The 11,200-nt window shown below is 36.3% G+C and overlaps 1 protein-coding gene across 1 annotated transcript; it reads left to right on the plus strand.

Moving 5' to 3' along the window:
- Positions 1-643: 643 nt before the first annotated feature.
- LOC149420251 (uncharacterized) lies at positions 644-5,100 on the plus strand. The gene is made up of 2 exons (XM_089636064.1): positions 644-1,608; positions 3,971-5,100. Exons 1-2 carry the CDS (start codon positions 669-671, stop codon positions 3,988-3,990), a joined length of 960 nt encoding a protein of 319 aa, XP_089492190.1. The 5' UTR covers positions 644-668; the 3' UTR covers positions 3,991-5,100.
- Positions 5,101-11,200: the final 6,100 nt, after the last annotated feature.

The following is an 11,200-nucleotide window of genomic DNA, read 5'->3' on the forward strand; positions in this document are numbered from 1 at the left end:
AGAAAAGCTTACATAAAACACAACTAGGCAACAATAATTGCAAAAAAGATTCATCAGTATTTTTAGCGGTAAAGGCTAACAACTGCATTTATTGTAACGAGAAAGGTCACCATATTTATTATTGTAAAAAATTTCTGAAATTAAAATTACATGAGAGGATTGATGCTACGAAATCAATCCAAGCTTGTTTTAAATGTTTAAAGGTGGGTCACCAGGCACAGAGTTGCAAGGCAACCTTTTCTTGCAGGCGTTGTGGCAAAGATAATCACAACACCTTACTACACAATGAGGTACCTCTGCGGGAGGCCTCCAATATGGATGCTGATAACGAGGTTTCAGTATCGAATTTTTCTGCATCGGATAAAGCAGAAAAAATAATATTATTGTCAACTGCCAACATAGGAGTTGTGGGTAGTAACAATAAAATTTTTAAAGCCCGCATTCTGATTGATTCAGGGGCCCAGTCAAATTTTATGAGAGCAGAATTTGCTAATAAATTAAATTTACCATGTGAATTGATAAACAAACCCGTTTCTGGGATCCATAATAACATCACTCACATAAAAAAGAGAATTTCAGTGGAGATGAATTCGCTTCATACTGATTATAAAAGTGAAATATCATGTCTGATTTTACAGGAGATTACAACAAATTTACCACAAGTGACAATGGCGAAAAAAGACTTCAAGTTACCACGAGGATTGGAGCTAGCTGACCCGAACTTCAATATAGCTGCACCCATCGACATCCTGTTGGGCGCGGAGAGCTTTTGGGAAATCCTAACCAACGATAGATTGAAACTCGAATCGGGACCAACACTTCAACGTACGCAACTGGGATGGATCATATCAGGACCAATCCACATGTACCCAAAGCAAAGGCCTGTATCAGATTGTTGTAATTTATCTATAAATAAAATAAGTCACCAAATAGAAAAATTTTGGAAATTGGAGGAGATTAATCCCACTAAGATTCTAAATCATGAAGAAAAGGCTTGTGAAGCCAGTTTTGCTAGTACTCATACTAGACAAGACGACGGTAGATACGTAGTAAGTTTACCGCGTCGAGCATGCATTGATCAGCTGGGAAGTTCATTGCTCACTGCTGAAAAAAGATTTAAAAATTTAGAAGGAAAACTTGTGTCAAATCCCGAATTGAAGACACAATATATACAATTCATGCGTGAATATGAGGAATTAGGTCATATGGAGGTGTGTGACCAGTCAAAGGGGGATCGTGAATCCTATTTTTTACCTCATCACGCTGTAACAAAAGAATCAAGCACTACTACTAAAGTGAGGGTCGTTTTTGACGGCTCCGCCAAAACTTCAAATGGAATTTCTCTCAATGACGCCTTGATGACAGGACCTGTTATACAAAAGGACTTATACACCCAACTATTGCATTTCAGGAAACATCAAGTAGTACTGACGGCTGACATCGAGAAGATGTACCGCCAGATTAACGTGTGTGAAGCGGACCGTGACCTGCAGAAGATAGTGTGGCGCGAGTCGCCGCAGGAGGTGCTCAAGCATTACCGTCTGAAGACAGTCACATATGGTCTGGGGCCTTCCTCTTTCTTAGCCACTAGAAGTCTACGGCAAATTGGTATGGATAACAATATAAATTTTCCTAGAGCTAGTCAGGTCATAGAAAATGACTTCTATATGGATGACTTGTTAACCGGAGGAGATGACATGGAATCCTGTAGAGAGTTAAAAGAGCAATTAATCAACATCTTTTTGTCTGCGGGGATGACTTTGAGGAAATGGAGGTCCAATGTCTTGGAGTTGTCAGCCGAGTCGGGCCAAGCTAAGATTGCCGAATCAGGCAATTCTGAAAAAAATATTACTGACAATCCAAAGACTGAGAAAATATTAGGATTAATATGGAATAATGAATCTGATTACTTTTCTTATGTAATAATGAAACCATCAAGTCGAACCGAGAGTAAAAGACAGATATTATCTTGCATCGCATCAACCTTCGATCCATTAGGTCTTCTAGGACCGATTATAGTTGTAGCCAAATTGATAATGCAGAAGTTATGGCAGTCTAAAGCAGCGTGGGATGATCCATTGCCTAATGAAATATTAGCACCCTGGAGGTCCTACCTTCAAGAATTAATTCAACTAAATGTGTTGAAAATACCAAGAAAAATTATTTGCAGGCAATCTACATATCTACAACTACACGGTTTTTGCGACTCATCTGAGAAAGCTTACGGAGCCTGCGTTTACATGGTGTCAGTGGACCATGTCGGTAAGCGGCATTCACATTTAATAACGTCCAAATCAAGAGTGGCGCCATCGAAGTGTATTTCCCTGCCCAAGTTAGAGCTTTGTAGTGCTGTGCTACTGGCGAAATTAATAAAAAATATAAAACAAGCGCTAAATATAGTGGAGATCGACACACATTATTGGTGTGACTCCATGATAACGTTGTGCTGGCTGAAAGGTCAACCTACGAGATGGGCTACTTTCGTTGCAAACCGAGTAGCTGAAATACAAGAAATTAGTGATCCAGATCTATGGAGACATGTATCATCAGCCGACAATTCAGCAGATATACTTTCAAGAGGAACCACTACAGATAAATTGATAAATTCTGCAATATGGTGGAATGGACCAAGTTGGTTGACCGAGGGAGTCAACGCTTGGCCTATATCAAATATTTCGTGTTCAAACCCTCCTGAACTCAAAGGCAAAAATATTCTATTATCCACAGATATTCAAGAATGGGAGATATTTGAAAAATTCTCATCATTTATTAAATTGAAAAGAGTTACTGCGTATGTATTGCGATTTGTCAATAACTGCAGAAGTGTTAAAGGTAAAATTTCAGACAATTTAAGTGTGGCTGAATTGGAATCAGGCTTGAAATGTCTATTGAGATCAGCTCAAATACACGCCTTTCAAAAGGAATTGAAAGAATTAAAAAACCATGGCATCGTCAACAAGAAAAGTAATTTAAAATCTCTTAATCCCTTCTTACATGATGGTCTAATATATGTAGGCGGTAGGTTGAATTTGGCTACACATTTATCTTACCAACAAAAACACCCAGTTATCTTGCCGGCTAAACATAAGCTAACTGAATTGATAATACGTCACTACCATTATGTAAACCTACACGCAGGACCTCAAGCTTTGTTAGCTGAAATACGATTAAAATTTTGGCCCATCTTTGGTAAAAATACTATTAAAAAGATATTACATAAATGTGTTGTATGTTTTAGATGTCGTCCCCGAACCGGTCATCAAATCATGGGAAATTTGCCACCCGAAAGAATTACGCCGAGTCGTCCTTTCGCTATCACCGGAATAGATTACGCCGGACCAATTCTAATTAAAAGTGGGACGCTGAGGAAGGCTTCCCTCGCAAAATCGTATTTATGTATCTTTATTTGCTTCTCAACCAAGGCCGTTCACTTGGAATTAGTTTCGGATTTATCTAGCAATGCTTTTTTGAACAGTTTAAAAAGGTTTATATCCCGTAGGGGACAACCTGAAAAGATCTTTTCCGACAATGCTAGTAATTTTAAAGGAGCTAGCAGCAGACTCAAAGAGCTGTACACCAGCTTGAGGGAAAACAACGACAATATTCAAAATTATTTAGTGAACAGAGGTAGTGAGTGGAAGTTCATAACCCCTCGAGCCCCTAATCAGGGAGGTTTGTGGGAAGCAGCAGTAAAATCAGCAAAATTCCATTTATATAGAATCACTAACAATTCTTCATTAACATTTGAACTCTTATATACCTTAATTTGTCAGATTGAGGCCTGTTTGAACTCCCGTCCATTAACTTCCTTATCCGACGACATCCATGATTACCAACCTCTTACCCCAAACCATTTCCTTATAGGCACTGAATCCTGTATCATTCCTGAGAGAGACGTCCGGGCGATACCGGACAACAGACTAACTCAATATCAGAGGATCAGTTCGCTAATTCAATCTTTTTGGTCTAGATGGAAGCAAGATTACCTGATGGAACTACAAAAGAGAACTAAATGGCAGACCAGCACTCAACGGGCACTGCAAAAAGACGATCTGGTGATTTTAAAGGAAGATCATTTACCTCCACCTTTATGGAAAATGGCCCGAATTCTGCATACACACCCTGGAGCGGATGGAGTAGTACGAGTTGTTACCCTAAAAACACCTCAAGGAGTCTTTGTGAGGCCCATCACAAAGATATGTCTGATGCCCCTGGATTCAGACACTAAACCTGTAATTGACGTCCCGGACCTTACCAAGGATTGATTATGTACATTACACTATGATGCTTATCTTCTCGACTCCACCTTGGATGGATCAAGCAGAAGACCTGAGAAGAAAGAAAAAAAAAAAAAGGAACAATAATTGTGTTGTGTTCAGTGTGAACTATATTATTTGTGTTATTGAACTATTTAAATATGTAAAAATTAGTATGCAGACGTGTGTAATTTAGTCATTTTTGAATTTTTTTTTTGGTTATTTAATAGGATTAATAATTTTCTAGTTATTTTTAGTTAATTAATAGAGTAATTCAACAGCATTTATACAGTTAAATTTATAAGTTTACCAGTAGGGCATAAAAAAAAGGGGGTTTTATTTTGTTAATTTCTGCTATTTTGAATTATTTTGTTAGTATTTTTGTGGTATATTTAGATTAAGAATTTTTAGTTTATTCTGTTTGGTTTATAGTTTATTTTTAAATAGATTATCATTCAAAAATTTAGTGCCATTTTTGAATCCCGCCCCCTGGCAATATGTTCAATTTTGCAGGCTACCGACATCTGTAGTCTAGAAATTTGAAGTTACTACGTTTAACCAAAATGGTGTGAGTCCTTGCTTAGAAAATAGTGTCAATTTGGTCGGTATAGCAGGTTTCATTTTTACTGCTAGACATCACGATGACAAGTGTTTTATTTACATGTAGTGGGTTTTGAAGTCTTTAAAAAGGCTCGCATTATGTGTTTTTTCGTTCTTTTCTCAACAATAACTCGATAATAAACAAGCTCATAAGTCAGAGCGATCGTAGCAGTGTTATTCGCACAGTTCTTTATAATTATTATACCTGTTTCAATAGTTTGAAATAAATGTAAAGTGGTGTCAAGAAAACCAGTTTTTATTCAAAAAGGATCATCCCCAATTTTTAACACTATTGGGTAGAGCAAATTCTCATTCTGGGCGGGATCGTATCAGTTTGAAGGTCATGCTGTGTTGTCAAATAAAGAAGATAATCAAGATAAATAGTGGGTTTATTTGGCTCATAACACATATTACATACTACATATATACATACACACGTTACATATAGCGGCTTACATCACTTTTTATATATCATATGAAAACAAGCTTACGTCGGGTGCAGGGCGGTAGAAAAAGGGCGGGAATAGTATACTACGCACGCCCAGTCTTATAGCTGTGGAGACCGTTGGTGAAGGTCAATGGCGTCAGGCGCAGGGCGGCAGACGAAATGCGAGGACAGTCTACTAAGCACGCCCAGTTGTACGGCTACGGAGACCGTTGGTGAAGGTCGACGGGGTCGGGCGCATGGTGACAAAAGAAGATCAGGAATACTTCAACGACTCACCACAGGTCAGATCATTCGGAATCAGGGATGGGCAGCTCAATGGATCACCAAAGGTAATATCACGCTAATATCCGAATTAAGTGAAATTTTATAAATGTGTATCGTTGGCTCCAACTTGAAATATTGGATTATTTTGGACCCAAAATAAAATTGAAGAAATTTCTCATTTCTCAAACAGCCACAAATTTTAACTTCCCTACAAAGAAAGAAGTCTGTGGCTGGACAACGTTTCTATAGTCAGCTAGTTATATTATAAAATGCATTCCAAACGGTTGAGTTAAATTCTAACTGGTTTCTAAACTTAATATATAAAAATTCACCCTGCGTACATACGCAAAATGTGTGCTCGCAAACTTGAAAAGTAGTCGACCGATATTGCTGAAAATTTCAAAGTTTGTAGTTTTAAGTACCAGAAGTGTTGGTAAAAGAAATCGAGGACGCCCGAGGAATACTTAACCCAATATCTCTACACCGTAATGTCATACGGAGTCAAATTAAAGTTTATGTGATATGGTTTATTAATAGTAATATTGTGATTTACAGTAAGGAATTGTGAACATGTTGGAGGCGCTCGAGTAAGACATTAACAATAGTTAAACACTTCTTTTAAATTCCTCCATATTTCTTTTAAATAATTATTTTGAATGTACTTTTTACATAATCGACTACCACGACATGGGTATGTGATTCAAAATTTGCAATGACTGTAATAATCAATTAAAAAAATATATGCGGTATTTGTACATCGTGTTACAACCTCCTTCGAGAGCGATGCTAGTGTAAAAAGGCGGAGGAACGTGGGAAAACAATTTTTTTTGATAAAGTTTTCATTAACTACCACCAGCATACAAGTATATTTTAATTATTTATTTATAATTCTTTTAATATTTTATTCGGTGGGTATAAATAGTTAGCAAATATTACGGTACTCATCGATCTGAAGAAAGTGTGAAAAAGAATTATCATTGAGATGGTGATATTTCTTTGAACAAATTGTACAATTCTACATTTGAAATAAAAAAATGTTACAGAAAATATGTTTATATGATTTATATTAATTAATACATACGTACGTATTTAAGTACCTACTTTTTCTTCTTTCGTATGGTGAGGGGGTCAGAGGGGGAACATTTTGGTTAGTGAGACAGTCTAGGGCCTCAGGCGTCGCACTGTGGACGTCATCAATCCCGTCGGGGAATGAATGCAACGGGCATAATTTGACCACTTATTGGGTGGTCTGCGCCATACCGCATTCACATTTTGCTGACTCTTATTTCAACCCTATTCACACCTGATAAATGTATAGCAAAAATGTATGTGTTTTTTATTTTCCTTTTCCGATTTTATGTCCGAGTGAAATTTTCCCCATAGGAAAAACTAAACCCTTCCACACACTTTTCCACAAATGATCATCTAGTCATCAACATTATGCAAGTGCATTTTATAAGCAAAATAAATACAAAATAATATAAGAACTACACGTCAACTCACCAGAGATCAAATGGGAAAATAATTCACCGACTCCAGATATGATTAACTTGCCAAATTCCGATGCACGCGGGACACTCAAAAATATATAAATAGCACTTAGTTTCAACTGAATTTCTTTAAAAAATTACTATTTTTGTGTGGTTGAAGATGGTAAAAAAAGCATTAAAGTTCCATTTTTCCTAATCAAAGAAAAGTTTGAAGGTTATAAAAGATGCATATATTATTAAAATTATCCAAACCAAACCATAGAAACCTATTTTGTGCATGTGCTACACTCCCTACGTAAATATAAAAAGTAGATTGACAACTTCAAATCAATTGTTGTTTTTAAAGAAACTTTGTATGCAGAGAAATTCGACAATTTTACCAAAATTATTTCCTGTGTTAATTTTGTACTTCTTATTTTAATGTTAAAACTCTCTGGGGGTAAAATAAATAATAATTTGATTTCCCTAATACCTTTGTTGGTATGCTATGATTTAGACTGTCTTTGTCAAACTAATTAAGATCAATTGATTTAGTAATTTCAATATAATTATTAACAATGGGGAGGAATGCAGATCACGCCAAACTCTGGGAAGTGAATAAAAATGCAATTTCTAGATGAAAAAAGTGTGTAGAAATTCATTAAAAAAAGAATTAAGGCGCGGAAGAAAAAATTGAGGGAGATACAGCCGATCAAAGTTTAATAAATTGCACTTCGCGATCTGAGGGTAAAATTCGGTTTATGGGAGTATAACCGAAATTGAACTTGATTTAGACTAATTTAGGGCTGGGGAATCCGAATCTGAAATAATTAGGTAGAGGTCGGCACTATTAACACTTTTCTCATCTAGAAAGTGCATTTTTATTCAATTCCCAGAGTTTGGCGTGATCTGCATTTCACCCTAACAATGTTCCGTTCTACCCGTTTATCATGCAGTCAACAGTAAATTAATGTTAATTTATCAACTGCCCATACCTTAGCAGTAGATTCGTGTTTGTAAAATATGTATGTAGATCATTTTTAACCTTTAACTATGGACGTGAAAAAAAATCACACTCCCATGGACGTCGGGTCACACAGACCCCTTCACAAAATTCTTCTAATTTTCAAACCTGGACCAATCTGACTTTAGCAAGGAGTTTATATGTAGAAAGTATTTATAAATAAAAGATCGAGTAATAAAAATAACCAAATTTTATTCATATTTAATAATTATCTCCAAATTTAACGAACCTAGTCAGTTTTCAGTCTTAATTGACTTGAGATCATATTAAGGCTGCCTAAATTATAGTAGGTATTACGAAAATCAAAACCAATAATTTTTCCTAGCTAATAAAAGAAACAGTAACAAAAAGTCATAAAAAAAACTTCTGAAAAAAATAAAATAAAAATTCTCACAAGGATCAAACTTATGTAAAATTACTGGCACTCAGAACATAGAGGCTTGGAAGACAAACTGGCTTCACTGGCTTCTTGCAGTTAATACAGGCATGGGTTGTCTTTCTAGAGAGCTTTGATGGGCAAAATCTACATCTTTTACGATTTTTAGGACCAACTTCTTCAGCCTGTATTGCCGCTGGGGGCACATCTGCACCTAATATTCGAGTAATTGTCAACCTCAATTCTCTAGGCAACTTTGTGCATAAAACTCGTCTTTGAGCATGTGGCAGGACTAGAGACCGCGCTAAAGTTTTCAAAAAATCACCTCTTTCTATTTTCTTTTCCTGTTCCTGATTGAACAAGACGTAAGCATTTACTCCACTTAAATCTAGAACAAATTAAAAAAGTTTGTAATACTAAAATGTAAGAAAATTATAGTAGACGGGTAACATAGGGCCGAGTATATTTGTATGGAAATTATAGTCAACGGGTCTCCCAGGCCCTGATCAAATTTTAAATGATTATTACTCACGTAATAAGTGCCGGATGACGCGACCTTCTCCCTCCTTGGTCATAACACAACTAAAACTGAAGCTACTGAGACGCGCGGGAATGGCGCGCGCGGGGAAGGTGTTTATTCCGAGAAATTGAAGAAGGGGTTGGGCCTCTGAGACCCGACGTCCATAGTTAAAGGTTAACGTCAAGACCGAATTACACCTGAAAAGTACTTGACCGAGTCATTCGCTTTGTTAGTCGGCCGATCAATTTCACTTATTGAAGAGTAGAGGTGATCAAATGTAGAAAAAACATGTCACGGTTTTGTCAAGTATGAAAAATATTACAGTTGTATAACGACAAACGTCAAAAACTCTAAATTTAAGTAAAAATTCTAATTTTTGAATTTTATTTCTTTCACTGACTGCCTCGATCGCACTAACCCAATGGAGATCGAGTGAAGCGCCAAGTTCAGTATGCAGATGGAATAGGTACTTACTCGATCAAGTGATTAGGTTTGCTTTTCTCTATCGTCTCGTTCGCTATCATATCGAGTACTGATTGTACGGATCACATCAGTCGAACACTAGGGTTGTGGGTTCAAGTCCCAGATGTGACCTATCTTTTTCTGATTTACTATTTCCAATATTTGTCGATCGCTAATATTGTCTTTAATAATTAAAAAATTAATTCAGTTTCTACGCGTTCAACGTCGGAATCAATTAACCATAAAAGCTTTGAGATTGTTTGCATAGTAATCTAATATCATTTTTAGCAACATAGTTTGTCAGTAGAAACTTTATTCAGTGCCCTTCGGGCGACCGCAGAATCTCTTAAATTTAAACTAAATTCACCTTAATTTCGCTTTCATTCTAGAATAAATTTAACTGCAAAAAATATACACAAGCATAACTTTCTATAAACGCTCAAGGTCGCTATCTTTAGCATTTTTCTCCTCAAAAATCAAAATGATGCACTCACTCAACAAGTAGTCAAATGCTTACATCAACAAAACCCTTAACCTTATGCCCAAATTCACTAAAAGCCAAAATGACTCCATGATAATCGGGAACCGGGAAGATATAATCACTGTGAAAAGATTCTTCGAAAAGTCAAATCACACGATATCAACACTTCTTAAAGAAAATAGTCCGTCCTTAGAAGTAAAATGTCCAAATATAATAATAATTTGGAACAAGCTGAATCTAGAAATAGAAAAAACAAAGGAGGCTCTTGAAATGGATCAAAGGTTTCTAATACTACGCAGCCGAAAATGCGAAAAAGATAGTGCCGAGGTTACGAAATAAATACAGAAGGCTCTAGACCCGCGAAAACTTAATATGGCAATCAACGAATGGCAGGGCAATCATAAACTGCAGAAAGAAACAGGATGCAGAGACTATTGTGAAATCTCATCATCTGAAAAAAGTTCTGCGATCTGCACTAAGAAAAGGTACCAAAAAATAATCCTGAAACGTGTTCAGAAAGAGCTGAACTTCCCTAATAATTAAAATAATGAAAGACTCAAGGAGGAGTCAAAAAAAAATTCTTCCACAAAAATAAAAACCTGCATCTCACAAACATTCTTATCGAAGATATGGAAATATTGAAATCCAAAAGATCTGCTTTGAAAACTTTACATCAACAAGGCATTGCGTGAATTATCTAGTATTCGGACACTGAAATACACATTGAGATAAGGAAACATATGAGATAGTTTCTCAATAAAGATAAAATTGTAGAGATAAAATATTGTTCTTTCGTCAATGAAAATAGGATTGAAAGACCTCATCAATTCAAGACAGCTTCATTAAGGTACAAATATGGCACACACCAATGTCCATTATACAGGAGAGAAATTGAAAGATCTATCGACCACACAAACTATTAATGAAAAGAAATATATAAAATATAATGGGATAACTACCAAAAACAAACGAAGGAAACTACTTGGCCTAATATCTACAGAGTAATTACGAATCCGCCAAACAATGCACCCGTATCAACCTTTAAAAACTATTACCCAGAAGAAACTGCAAAAGAAAATCTACAACTCTTTTTTCCAGATGTACATGCAAGAACTGAAACTCTGGAACAAAGTCAGATATCGGGTGAAGTTTATTAAGAATGCATGTGCCAACAAGCTTCCTGGCGTGCCGGATTGCGAGAGACTGGTTTAGTGATATCTTTTTACGTCTCTAACTGGTGTCTCTTGAGCAATCATCATCTTGAGGAAAAGATTATTTGTATGTCACTCCTGGATACTGA

Source organism: Hesperophylax consimilis, chromosome 10, assembly GCF_061612785.1.
Source record: "Hesperophylax consimilis isolate HC1 chromosome 10, BYU_Hcon_1.0, whole genome shotgun sequence".
Lineage (NCBI taxonomy): Eukaryota > Metazoa > Arthropoda > Insecta > Trichoptera > Limnephilidae > Hesperophylax > Hesperophylax consimilis.